This window comes from Netta rufina (assembly GCF_964035555.1).
Source record: "Netta rufina genome assembly, chromosome: 8".
NCBI classification, from domain to species: domain Eukaryota; kingdom Metazoa; phylum Chordata; class Aves; order Anseriformes; family Anatidae; genus Netta; species Netta rufina.
The window spans coordinates 1,710,848-1,724,649 of NC_140131.1; the positions used below are offsets into that span (position 1 = coordinate 1,710,848).

The 13,802-nt window shown below is 56.1% G+C and overlaps 1 protein-coding gene across 1 annotated transcript in view; it reads right to left on the reverse strand.

The window, feature by feature from the left end:
• SGIP1 (SH3GL interacting endocytic adaptor 1) overlaps positions 1 to 13,255 on the reverse strand; it is a gene marked incomplete at both ends in the record, with an annotated part of 37,068 nt that extends 23,813 nt beyond the window's left edge. The window contains 2 exon segments of the mRNA XM_084291139.1: positions 8,748 to 8,792; positions 13,096 to 13,255. Of these exon segments, the coding sequence (XP_084147265.1) occupies positions 8,748 to 8,792; positions 13,096 to 13,255 (205 nt within the window).
• Between the last annotated feature and the right edge of the window lie 547 nt (positions 13,256 to 13,802).

Sequence of the window (13,802 nt, forward strand, 5' to 3'; positions counted from 1 at the left end):
AGTGCTTTTCAGTGGATTTCTCTGCTCTGCCTCCTGGTTTGAGCACACCCCCAAAGGGAAAATATTTCTGCTTTCCCTGGAGCACCCCGCTCCTCCGGGTGCTGATGCAACGAGCACCACAAACGCTGCTCCTCTACGACACACCAAAAGTCGCTGGGGTTGAGTTCTCACAGCACAGGGGAGGCTTTAGGCCCTTGATACCCTGTGGCTGGGTGTTTTTTGGTCCAGGACAGGACCCGGTGAGGGTTCTCCGATGGATGGGGCTGTGCTAAGGGACCCAGAGGCGATGCAGCAGCCGGAGCCCCGCGCCTTGCTCCTGCCACCTCTCGCCTCCCAGCCTCCCCACGACGTCTCCAGCAAGTTATTAATAACCGGGGGAGATTTCCTCTGATCTCACCCCCCTAGAATAACTCCAGCCTCCAGACCCAAAGTAGAGCAGGGAGGGACGGAAAACCACAAAAACAAGTTGTTTGGCCTTATCCGGAGAAGAGCCTGATTTGGCTAAGTTCTGTAACCAAGCCTTCTGCTCGGTTACATAACGGGCCCACCATCTGCTTGGGATGTAGCTGCGATTAGGGAGAGGAAAGGGATATTTAGGAAGAGGCAGGACAAAGATGAGAGCCCCCTGGCCCTCCAGGCTCATTCTCAGCTTTCTGGGGGTGCTGAAGTCCCCTTGCAGAGATACCTGGGGGGGAGGATGCGCCACGGGAACACTGCAGGTTTGGGAGAGACGCGGGAGGAGATGGATTTGATGCTGGAACCGAGGAGGTGGCAGCAAGTGGGAGACGGCGGAGACGAGGCAGCAGGAGGAGCAGCACAGGAGCAGAAAGCAGAGCACGGGGGGCACCTGCCTTGGATTTCCCAGCCCCACAGCCACCCGGCTGCTCTGCTGGCACCAGGACACACAGACCCCACAGCCCCACCGAGCCTCTCCTTGATGGGAAGCCATCGGCCACACCACGGGAGAAATACAGGTTTGTATTTACTGCTGCGAAGCTTCGAACTTCATTCTTCAAAGCTGTGCAAACGTCTTCTACACCAGAAGATTTAGCAGCTCTAAAAGAAAAATCACCCAAATCTGGTGCCCTCTCCCACTGCACCCCCAGGGTGGGGGCAGCTTCTGGACCCCAGCATCTTCTTGGAAGGAAAAGCCTTATGGAAGCAACACACACCTCGGAGAAGACATCAATGGCACCGTCACCGCCTCACACACTCCTTTTTGATGACAAAAAGCATTAAAACAAAGCCAATGAAATGTATTGATTCACCGCGCACGGGCTGAGCGGCGCTAAAAATAAACGTGCGGAGCCTCGAGACCCAAAATACCGCTGGAGGAAGAGAAAAAGCAGCAGGGGGGTGGGGAAGAAGAGGGGAAATTCCCATTAGGGTGCCATTTGTGAGCTCGCTCCTGCTCTGCAGCCGGGGAGGTGCCGGGGATGGGGACAAGGCAAAGCACCAAGACCAGCCCCAGAGGCTGCGTGTGCCAGCCCTGCAGGGACAAATGGGCAAGAAAAAGGCGGATTTGGGCCCTTGGATGGGGGAAGATGGAAAGCAGGAGGCAGCCCCCCCTGCTGCGGGCAGCCCAGGCACTGAGAAGAGGGAAATGGTTTGTCCTGGGGCTGGATTTGAGCCGTTCCCTGCTGCACACACACCTGCACCCGATGAATTAATCACCTGTCAGCCACCAGCCTCCCACCCTCCCCGGGTGACACAAATGAACCACGCCAGTTCTTTTTTTTACCCTGGCACAGCAGGAGGGCAGGGGACACACGGGGTGACGGGGATGGGGAGAGCTGTGCCTTGCAGCAGGAGCAAGGCTCTCCAGACTGACACACGCCTGCCCTGGGCTTCCAGCGAGGAGGATTGCCTAGACCTGAAGGTATTTGGTGGGGATAACCTTGGAGATCTCACGGGTGGGGGCCCAGCAGCATCCCAGGGCAAGGACAAGACCTAGCACCCTCCCAATATGGGCCAAGTCTGCGTTTGGACCCCCCAGAAAAGTTCAGTTTTCTGAAAATTTATTGGAAAACCCTTCAAAAAGCTGCAGGAGGCACCTGTGCAAGCTTCCTTTGACACCAAAATGTGGCAAAGTTAGGTTTAAGTGATTTATGTCACTGAGCCCTTCTGTGTGGCTTTACCATTCATTCAGAAACGGGGCCCCTTTCTGTACCGGGAGGGCAATCCAGCCTCGGAGCAGGTTGTGGTGAGCCCTGCCAGAGGAGATTTCCTTGCTAAAAATACACGGTATTTTGGCTGCTGGATGCACAGGGGGAATAAGGCAGCTCCTGCGGCCCCGTGGTCGCCCCGGGGCTTGCACTAGCACTGCAGCAGCATCCCCTGCACACACACACAGGCTTCTTTAAGCCCATCTGGAGATAAAAACCCACAACTGTGCCTTACTCTGGCCCTTTGCCTTAAAGCCCCGATTGAAGCCACATCTGTGCCCGCAGCACACCCCGCACATCTGCAGGCCCTCAGGAAACCTCTGCAATGGGATTCAGCCATCATCATCTATAGGGCACGGTGCAAGGACCTCTAGATGGGCACACAAAACCCACAAGAGGCTAAAAGCAGCTCTTGGCTCCCTGCAGAGGGGTCCAAGGGCTGCACGGCCAGGGCTCTGCACCCATACCCGGCTCGGCGCGGCCAGCTGCCCACAGGCACTCCGTTTGGGGAACATTTAAGGTCGGGAGGATGTAAATAATTGCTCAGACGTTACGCTCTAACCTCAGAAAGGCAGCCACAGGAATTGCTCGCTGCCCGCTTGCCCCAGAAATCAGGTCTCTGCTATCAGCCCGCAGGGAACCGCAGGACACAGGCGTCCCCGCCAGCGCTGCCGGCACCTCGGGCACACAGTTGTGGCTTTCATTCGGGGCTGGCACGCGCACAGGAACGCCAGATGCACTTGCAAAGGTTGCTGAGCTGTGCGAGCAGTTCTCCAGGACAGGCTCTCCCTCCCAGGGATGCTCAGATTCCTGTTTTTAGGGTTTGTTTTTTGGTTTTTTTTTTTTTTTTTTTTTTGGGGTTGGTGGGGATCCGGCACCAAGCAGCCGCAGCAGGGCACCCAGCAGCTGAGGAACCCAATAATTGTCCATGAGGAGATGGATTTTGCAGCCATGTAATTACACAGAACAAGGAGACAAAGACCAGCGTCATCCTTTCCTGGCCATGACACTGACCTTACACCCACCCCATAACTCCTGAGGCCAAGGCCACCCAGCTGCAGACACTCGTGACCCTCCGCAACATCTCATCCCCAGTTTGCCACCAGATTTGGGTTGTGGGGCTGCGACCCCGTGCCAGGGGAGGAACCTGCTCAGGTCAGGGCTTTGGGCACCAAGGCTAACAGAATCGGCCCGTGAAGATGAAAAGCTCAAGCGTGAGACGTGAATGACCAAAATCCTTGAGAATTAAGGCAGTTAATGTTTTAGAGACTGTAGAATTAGACTGGTTTGGGCTGGAAGGGACCTCTCAGACCCTGGCCTCCTTTGGAGCTGCTCCAACAGCTCCACGTCCTCGTGCTGGGGGCCCAGGGCTGAGCACAGGCTCCAGGTGGGGTCTGACAAGAGCAGAGGGCAGCGATCCCCTCCTCACCCTGCTGCTGCTGCCTGGGATGCCTGCAGCTATACACACACATTACCTACGATTATGTGAATATATCCTATTAATGTTATATAGCATATAAATGATAAATAACCATTAACGTGCATATGTAAAAGATGAAGATTTACACCCAAAACCGAGCACAGCGTGGCACTCCCATTAACTGCCTCATCCCTCCCGTGCTCTGCCATCAAACACGCAGCTTTTAAGGAGCTATTAACTAAAAATAAGCAGAGGAGACCTGACCCAAACGAGGCTGCACTGCCAGGCACCTCACACAACAACCAAGCCTCTTCCCAGCAGCTGCTGCCCCGCAGAGGAGCGGTGCTACAGGAGGGAGCTCGGGGTCCCAGGTGGAAGGAGCTGTGCAAACAGAGCACCAGTGACCTTATTATTAGTCACACTGGCTTCTTCATCTTCTGTGCTGGAGCTAAAGCCAGGCCAATACCCCACTAAACTCAGGAAGCCATACTACATCCCTGAAATCACCCCCTTACAGGTTTGGGAAGGCGCCCTCGGGGGGCTAGAAGTGCCCCAGATGAGCCAATTCAGGCATATTTACCAACATCACTGGCTCCCAGAAAACCCCAGTGACAAGGCCATGAATAAAAAGCCACCATAAAAAAAAAAAAACAAAAACAACTCCCAGATAAGCTTGTTTATGAGGCTTACAGCATCTGAGGTAGGGGCAGGATTTAGGACGAAGCCCACCCATCTGAAGTGTCCATGCGATGGAGGTGCTTTAAGGCACGCACAGAAGAAATGCCCACTGACACGCACACGCTTGAAAGCCTGGCACCCATCTATTATTAATTAGCTCTAATAACAGGGTGCATCCTGGATGGTTTCTCCTTCAGGTCCTGCAGATCTGGCTCTAGAGAGGAGCGCCACACACAGCGGGATGCGCCCCACTGCTGCACAGCCCCCCTGGCACCGTGCCCCCTGCCCTCCCACCCCATCCCACGCTCCTGATGCCCACCCCGAGCACGTCTGCTCAATTCCCTGTGGCCTGGAGGTGGGAGGCTTTAGGAAATACCCCACCCTCCATTCCTTCAAAAACTCTCCAAAAAAACACAGGAAAACGTGCACAAAAAGAATACAAAATCCCCATAAATGACCAAGAAGTGCCGGGGGGCACAAAAGCGCTCGGAAATGTGAGAGCCCAGCCAGCAACTTGCCATTGGAGAGTTTGAAAAATCATAATTATTGTGCTAAGAAAAACGTGCCAAAGTCAGGGGGCTTCTCCGAGGCTGGCATGGATAAGGAACGGATCCGGGATAACATGGGCTGGCTGCAAAGTGTGATTTCCCCTGTACTGGTTCCTAACACCACCAATATATTCATGTTTTCTGTGTTTGCTCTGGTAGCAGGCAGGTTAAGTCCCCCTGGGGTTGTTGGGGTTTTACCAGCACGTGGCCGTGCCCAGCCCCGGTGCTCCCACGTGGTGCCGGATCCCGCGGCACCCGGAGGGCTTTCCTTCCTTCGCAGCCTCCCCCTGCACAATTAGCAGCTGTGAAACCCAAAACCCCTAAAACCAACCCCAAAGTTAAAGACGGGCCATCCTGCGGGGCTGACCATGGGGGAGCAGCATCTGCGGGCGTTCTGCAGGCCTTCCTCCTCTGCCAGGGCACCAATAAAGCAAAAAAAAACAAAACCAAAAAAAAAACAACCACCACAAAAGCCCCTAGGATCCTCAGCCCTTAACTGAGCTCCCACACCACCCACAGCTTGGGCACAGGCACCCAAGGAGGTGCCTCTTGCTCACCCTGAGCTGCTTAAGACCCTGGGGTGAGGACTCAAGAGGAGCATGCATCTGATTTAACCTTTTTTTTTGTTTTTTTAAAAAGCATCTTTAAAGTTTTCACACTGCCAGTGCATCAGAGAGTGGTTTTGCCCCAGCAGAGACTCTGATTGCTGCGTTGGGCACCAGAGATACCCGGGGCACATTTTAAAGCAGGACTCACCAAATGGACGCTTTGCAAACCTTCATCACATGTACTTATTGAGTTTGGCTTTACTTTCTACCCTCTCCACCCAAAAAGCCCCATCTGTGGAAATCCCAGTATCTCTCATGGCCAATACTGGGAAGTGTTTCCAGGCTTAACCCAAACTTTCCCCAACTCCCAGGGTTTGGGTAGGGTTTTGTTGTGTTTCGGAGCCAGATCCCTTCATCCCCTCCCTCCTTTACTAAGACCTATTGAGAAACACTGCCTGAGGTGGGAAACCCAAACCAGGCTGGCCAGAAAGGCTTTTATGGCCAGAGCTTGGCTGGCTTGTACAGCCAGCCCAGCAGCACCCCAGCCACCCCATACACCCCCAAATGCTCCACGTGCATCCCGCAAGCACAGCAACAACCCCTGGGAGCACTACGAGGCCTTTCTGAGGACCCTGGGGCCCAGCAGGGGCTTGTAAGGGGGAGACCCCAGCACATCACCACAGCTTGGCCCCACGGGGCAGGGCCATCCCTGCAGAAGGCATTGCCTCCCCTGGCACAGCCGTGGCCCTTCCATCTCCCCCCGTTGGAGCTTTGCGAGCGCCGCGCGGCGTCTGCGTGAGTGACGTGTTGCAGCAGTGGTTTCAAAAACTTAATTAAGCCGTATGAAATACCTTCAGCGCGTTTGAGATGCAGCAGATTAATTAAAAAAAAAAAGAGATCAATACACCCCTTTGTTCTCACGCACGGATGTTTGCCTCAACAACATCACCGGGTGCATTCGGGAGGTCCAGAGCCCGCAGCCACGCACACGGAGGGCTCCCCAGCACCTCTCCAGCACCAGCTCCTGCCCAAGGCCAAGTGTCAGCACCCCACATCTTTTTGCCATGGGTTATTTCCATTTTGGTGTTTCAAAGGTGGGAATTTCAGCCCCTGCTGGGATGAGGTGGCCTCATCCCACCTGGCCAAGTGGTGCCCCAGCGCCATGCAGCACGCACTGCCCTCCTGGGACAGTGTCATCGACGTGGATTTTGGTTATACACCTTGATTTTTGAATGTATATTGAGAAACACAGTGTTTAGAAACATAACCATGGCTTTTTCTCCCTGCCATTGGCTAGAAAATGCTCTATATTGGGTTCAGAACAAACCGCAAGCCCTGCATCCCCCCCCGAGAGGCCAAGTGCCCCCGTTCCCAAGCGGGATCCCAAACCAGCCCCAGAGCCACCCTGTGCCACCAGCACAGGGGCACCAGCACGCACAGCCCCAGCGTGAAGCACTCCACAGGTCATTTCACAGAACAACTGAGGTTGGAAAAAGACCTCCAAGATCTGTCCCAACCATCTCCATACCACCAATATCACCCATCAAACCCTGTCCCCAAGCTCCACCATTAAATATCACCACCGAAATCCCTCCAGCCCATTTGGCACAGGGACCTCTCGCAGCTTTCCAAGTTTCAGACCAGTTCGAAGCTTGGAGCACTAGAAACCATTCCTGTGTTAAAACAGAGCATCTCTGCAAGGTGTCAGCGCTTCAACAGGGCATCGGTCACCGAAGTCTCGCTATTCCCCAAATAGAGCTGGCTTCCAACTCTTTAAAAATTAACCAGAAGCATTAATTATTTCTTCTCACTCCATTTTCTCACTCCCATCCCAGGTTCCCATGCACATCAGACACACCAAGCAGGTAACGGGGCACTCCTCCTGCTTTTCCCAAAGGGGAGACCTTTCCACGCAGCGCGATTCCGCCGCCAGCAGAGCCACCAAAAAAAAAAAAAAAAAAAAAAACACCAAAAAAAGCAGAAAACCAGACCCAACCCTTCCTCGCACACAGGCACAGCAGCGGCGAGCACACAGCACGCACTGCAGCAGGCCAGCTTTCATTTCCCTGCATTCATCCCTCCTGACACGTCGGCGCCTTCGAGAGGGGCCCTGTTAACGGCACCTTCCCCACGGCCACAAACACGTCACGTGCCACGGCTCAGGATTAAAATCTCCTAATATTGATGATCGTTAAGGCATGAATAAGGCACCGAAGGACAGCAGTACCCGTTTCCCTCGCACCAAGGAGTCAAGAAGCACGAGCAGCCATCCTGTGCTCACACACGGTGCTGGGTTCCCAAGGTGAGCCGAGCATCACCCACCGGCACCGAGCTCCCTTCCCGGCTGGCCTGGGCATGGCCACATGTCCCCAGACCCCCATCACCACCCAAAAAACACGTCCCCAGCCCCCACGGCCACCCGTGCCTGCAGGGGCTGGATGCTGCTGTCTGGGCACATCACACCAGGCAGGCCTCCGGCTCGGCCAAGGGGCCGTACATTAAAATGAATCACCTGCATTTTGAGCTTTTTTTTGGCCCTGAAGGCCAAGAGCTCCCCTGCTTGAAGCAAATTAAAACAAAACAAAAAAAAAAAATCTCCCTTCCGTGGCATCTTGCTCAAGAAGGCATAAAGGAGAGGTTTGCATACGGCCGAGACGGATGACACAGGTTAAAATCTGTGTAAGAAATGCCCGGGGGCTTTTCCCACGCACGACCAGACGCGCATTCTCCCAGCGCTCCCCGGAGCATCTGATGCCCGGAGCCCATATTTCCTCCTCGTTTCCTTTTCCATTCCAATAAGCCTCAAAGCAGTGTCCCCCCCCGCCTCCCCCCCTCCTTTCCCAGAGCCTGCAGCTCCAAGCCAGCAGCACTGCAAGGCAGGAATCGCCTTCAGCCCAGCATCCTCGCTCCCCGCCGGAGCGATTCACATCCACACCGCCGTGCTACGGAGACACCGAGTCCCATCTATTGCCAACAGGCCCCTGGGCTGTGCGGGCAGATAGCATTTAAAATCATCCTCTGCATCACACCGGGGGGAACAAGCAGGTTTCCAAGCAGGGGATGAATTCCTGCTCGCCGGAGCGGCCAGCACCAGCCCCAAGCTCCCTGCCCAGCTGCTGCCCCCCAGCACTGGCACGGCGCTGCGAATAATCCCCCAGGCTCGGCATTACAGCACCCAGCAGCTTGCTGACAGCAGGAAGGGAGCTTCAGCTTAGGGGGAGGGGAGTTTTTTTTTTTTTTTTTTTTTTTTTAAATCATCCTTATTTCGATTTTCTGAAAGGAAAAGGTGAAGGATGCACGCTCCCGGGTTCAACGCCTTCTCCTTCTCCCCCACCGTTGCCTTCAAAACTCTGGCGATCCCGAAAGACATGCTCAGATCATCACCTACCTTCCATCATGGTGGCAGAATTGCATTCCTCAATTTCCAAGGAGCCTGAAAAAAAATACAGGAGAATACAATCCCGGTTACCAGCTGCTTAACAGAAGCCCTGAAATCAAACGCCTCCGATCCACGGCTTGTTTAGCTGCCAGAACAAGGGGAAAAAAAAGAAAAAAAAAGAAAAAAAAAAAGAAAAAGCCAGTGCTAATGCTGAGGGCAGGCCATGGATGCTGCTGTGGCTGTATCACCTCCAGGATCACCGGAGGATGCTGAGAGAAAGGCAGGATGAGCCAGGCTGAGCTCCGGCGCTGCCCCCGTCCCTCCCGCCCCACATCTCGTCACATGCGCGCTGGCTCCCGAGCCCTGCCACAATGCCCCCGGGAGCGCACCAACCTATTTCCCATTTTTTCCCCCCCACTTTCACCACCAAAAGCAGAACCCCTTCTCGTACCTCGTGACGCACTTCCCCTCCCCGTAATCCTATTGCAGCAGCTGGGGGAGCGAGATTAATTACCCGGCGCTGTCAGATGAGGAGAGCGCTCCAGCAGCGGGCGGTGGGGCTGGGCAGGGGGGAAAAAAAGCAAAATCCCCCCCATGCACCAGGGCCGCACACCCACGGCTGCTCGGCCCTCGCCTCTCCCGCAGCCACCCGAGGCAGAAATCGATGGGGCTGACGTCACGGCACCGCTCGCCCCAGCAGGGTGACGGGCAGGGATCGCTCCCCGCCGCCTGCCGGAGCATCGGGGACCTCGTCTCCCATGGGGATCAGCCAAAGCGGGGATAAGAGGTGCCATGGAGGGCAGGAGACCACGCTGCACCCTGACCCCAAACCCCCCGGGGCCACAAAGTACCACCCGGAGCTACCACAGGGCACCGGGCACTGCTGGGATTACCCCACAAAAATATAAATTTGGGATTTGCACGCAAACACCACCTCCAAAAGTTTTTTTTTCTTTTCTTCTCCTGGTAAAAATTATGCCTTAAAAATCCTTGCACCTTGCCCTGAAGCAGACCCAGCCCCACATGCTCCCCGCTCCTATGAGGGGCTGGGGGACGCAGCCCCATCCCCAGGCTGGTACCAGCACCCTGCCACACCTGGGGAGGGGGACACTGCCCCGTGCCACCTCCCCAGGGACACCCCCCCTGGGAAACATGCTTATAAATGCCAGCAAGGGCTGCAGATGCAAAGCCACTGGGATTTGGGGCTTGGGTGTAACCCTATGGAAGGGTCCATAGGCAGCTCTGGAGATGTTATTTAAAAATTAAAAAAAAATAAAGGGGGGGCAAATTGCTTTAAGGAAATCCACAAATTTGCTGTACGTGAATGGCAGATGTGAGGGGATGTGATGAGAATAAAAGATTGCAGTATCCGTGGGGTTGGTGAAGTTACCCTCTGCCTGCAGCGGGAGCTGACCCCAGCCCCTCACCCCACAGCACCACCCGCAGGCTCCATCCTAGCTTGAGGGTTCTCTGGGATTGCCCCTTTGAGAAGCTGGGACACCGATGGGTCCAGCATTTTTGCTGTTATAAAAATAATGAAGAAGCACAGCTGGATGCATCCATGGGGACGCACCCTTGGGGACACCCTCACCCACCCCAGGCAGGTGCCCACAGGGTTCACTTGCCAGAGGGGGCATTTATCACCCACCATCCACCCCAGCAGCACTGGGGGTGGAAGAATGGGTGCCCAGCAGCTTTGGGAGATCTGGCTGTAACCCATGAGGGGTACAGCCCATCTAGCACTGCTCTGCTGTTCCCCAAGCCACCTCACACGGTTCCTCTGCCACCACGAGGCTCCTCACTGCCAGTCCCCAGTCCCAGCACTCCTCCAGCACCACCCCAGTGCAGCTGGGGCAGGATCTACCCCACACCTCACTGCTCCTCCTATTTTATCAGCTCACACCACGGGCTCACCCACAGCCCTGGGGCTCCCCAGAAGGCCAAACAGCCCCAGTTTATCTGCAGAAAAGGGCACAAGCGTTTTAAATAAGCAAGGGATCACAGTGGGATGGCCGGCAGACTCTCCAAAATAACATTTATCCCAAAATTCATACAGCTCCTCCAAAGCAGAGGAACCACAGCCACCCAGCACCCCAGGGTTGTCCCTGCAGGACAGTTCCTGTGGATATCCGTGTGGCAAACTTGCAGCTGTGACTTGCTGCAAACCCATCAGAGCCGAGTAACCCTTAACCAAGTTATCTTTGCTCATTCCTCACTCGGGCACTGAGTTATGGCAGCCTCCACTCAGTGCTGGCGTACAGGAGTGCCAGAAAGAAACCCATGGCTTATTGTGCAGCGTAACGTGGCACCTGTGGGGTCCCATGGGACACCTGGCCCAGAGGCACGGAGCTGATGAAGCATCCCCGTGTCTCCCATCCCCGTGTCTCCCATCCCTGCATCCTCCTGCGGGCAAAGGCAGCCACGGGGCAGGGTCCCACAGAGGACACCACAACCCTGCCCTCCCACAGCCCCTTCCCATCACCGCAGGAGGAGGGAGCCAGACCCCGCTGGGTGCACAATGGGCTGCCATGTGTAAACATAAACAGGGGAAGTCAGCCTCAAAGGAGAGAATAAAAAGGCAGAAAATGAGTCACAGCAGCGCATTACTCATACCGGAGCAGTCATGCTCGCGCCGCATGTGACGGGCGATCCCGGCGCGTCCCCGCCACGGGGCAAGGTGCCCCCGCGCCCCTGGGTGAAGGGATTTGCTAAATAAAGCTCAAATCCACCAGCCTCATCCCTCTCAGGGCACAGCCCCGTAAATCCCGCAGCATTAACAGCACTAACGGGCAGCGGTGAGTCGGTGACAGGTCCACGCACCTGCCTCAACGACCCACCACATGAAGCCTAATGGGGCATTTCACTGAAAACAAGCCCATGGGCTTCTCTGTGCCAGGTGGGGACACAGCTGAAGAGGCCAAACAGCCTGTGAAGCACTAATTAGGATTTGGTATCTCTCATTAATTAGGCTTTTGGGCTCTGACACCAGGCCCTGTGCCCGTTGCGCAGGGTAGGCCGCACACGGGGCCGTGGTCGGGAGCCATTGCACGTAGGCCACCTCATCAGGATTTAGAGACTGTGAACATTTGTGCCTCGCTGCGAGGCAGCTGAAAAATACCAAAGCCTTTTATAGGCTGCCATTTGGGCTTTGATACGGTGACATTTTCAGGCTGCTTGCTCCAAATGCCTCCTCCCAGTGTGACAAGGGGGGAGGCTGAAACACTGCCTCACTGGGAGAGCCTCAAGGGGCACGGGGCAGGTTTGGTGGTGGCTGGGCATTTCCAAAAAGATGGGGCACCCGAGCACATCATGTGTGGCTGCAAAAGGCCATAACACCGAGATGCTACTGGGCTTGACCTCACACATTGCATTCTCTGCAGCCAGCACTCCACATCCTCAGCAGGATTGTGGTGTTGCTCCTCGTGTTGAGCACCTCCACACCCAACAAGGAGGAGGACTGTTACCATCTGCTCTGCTGGTTTTTGCCCCATTTATCCCATTCTGCCCCCACAAAAAGAGCTGCTGGGCCCTTCCCAGCCCAGTGAGCAAGGAGAGGAGCTCAGGAGCAAGCCCTCACTGTGCCCTAGCACCAACTACAGCCCTTTGGGGGAATACAGGCCAGTGTGGTGCTGTTCCCCCACAGCAGCAGAGAAGCTGTGTTTGCCGTACACTTCAACAGAGCTTCACTGCTTGAGGCTCTGAAACCACAGCCCAACATGCAGGGCCCCAGCCCCCCGGCCCCGCCAGCCCCCGCACCCTCTGCTCGCTGCCTCCTGCCCCGGCTGGCACCCGGCCCCGCTGCACACGTGGGGAACCAGCCCCACGGGTTGCACAGCCGCACCCTGCCCACGCCAGGGCCCTGCAAGAGCTCCTTGTGCTGCTGAGGAGCCCCCAAAACACCCTGAGCACTGCAAAGCATCCCCCCTACCCTCAGCACAGGCTGGGGATGGTGGCAGCAGCACCCCACAGGGCTCCGATGGGCTCCCTGCTCCAGCACCACCCATCACAAGCATTGCACAACCAAGATCAGCTTAAAACCAACACGACATGCCAGGGCACCCACCGAGCAGACGGCCGCATCCATCCCCATGCGCCGGCAGCACCCACAGTGCCCATTTGGCCAGCAGCTCCGTGCCAGGCAGCAGCAGTACCGGGGTGCAGAGCTCCAGGAGCAATTGAATGCTGCCAGAGCAGCCTCTGCCTTATTTAATGGCTCTCATGCACACAGAGGTAATTAGGCTGCGCCCTGGGGCGCTGGAGCACCACGGGAGCCCCGTGCACACCCTGCCAGCAGCTCCCACGGCCACAGAGCAAGCACACATTTACCAGCAGCACCAAGCTCCCGGCCAGCACTCACCTGCCTTGTGCCCCCACTCAGTTTTGCCCCCACTCGTGAGGAGGCCAAACCTTGCAGGTGGGCTCCCCAGCTTAAATCCTGCCCGGGCCCGATGGGATGAGGCGCAGCTGCGGCCCCACAGCCGCGGGGGCTGCTCCTGCCCTGCCCCAGCCCTGCCCATGGCGCTGAGCGGGGCTGGAGCCAGAGTCACAGCCCCACAGCCCCCGGGTGGCACAGGCCTGGCAGCGAGGCTGTTGTGCCTTTTTTTTTTTTGGTTAGAAAGAAGGTATTCAGGAACATGGAAAAAAAAATCCCCATGTGAATGGTGGGTGTGTGTTTTCGCGGACGGCAGCGCCGCCCCACAGCACACGTGTGTGTGCTCCTGAGCATTGCCCAGCCTGTTTCGGGGCGGTATCGCCGCCAGCATCAGCCCGGGTGTGATTTGGGATGGAAGGCACCCTCCCCGTGTGCCCCACGTCGTGCTGAGCAGCCCCAGCAGCAGGGGGAGCGGGGATGAGCCCAGGCAGTGCCTGGCCCCCGGGAACCCAACAGCCCCATTTCGTGCATTTCTGCCCCAAGAAACACCACATTTGAAAAACTGCACACCAAGGTGAGAAGCAGAGGCTCAGCAGCACGCAAGGGGTTGGGTTTTAAATCCAATGTAAAACCTACAGGAACAGCATTTTGAAGGGAATTTGAAGAAACTTCATGTATTTGGGCGCTGCTCC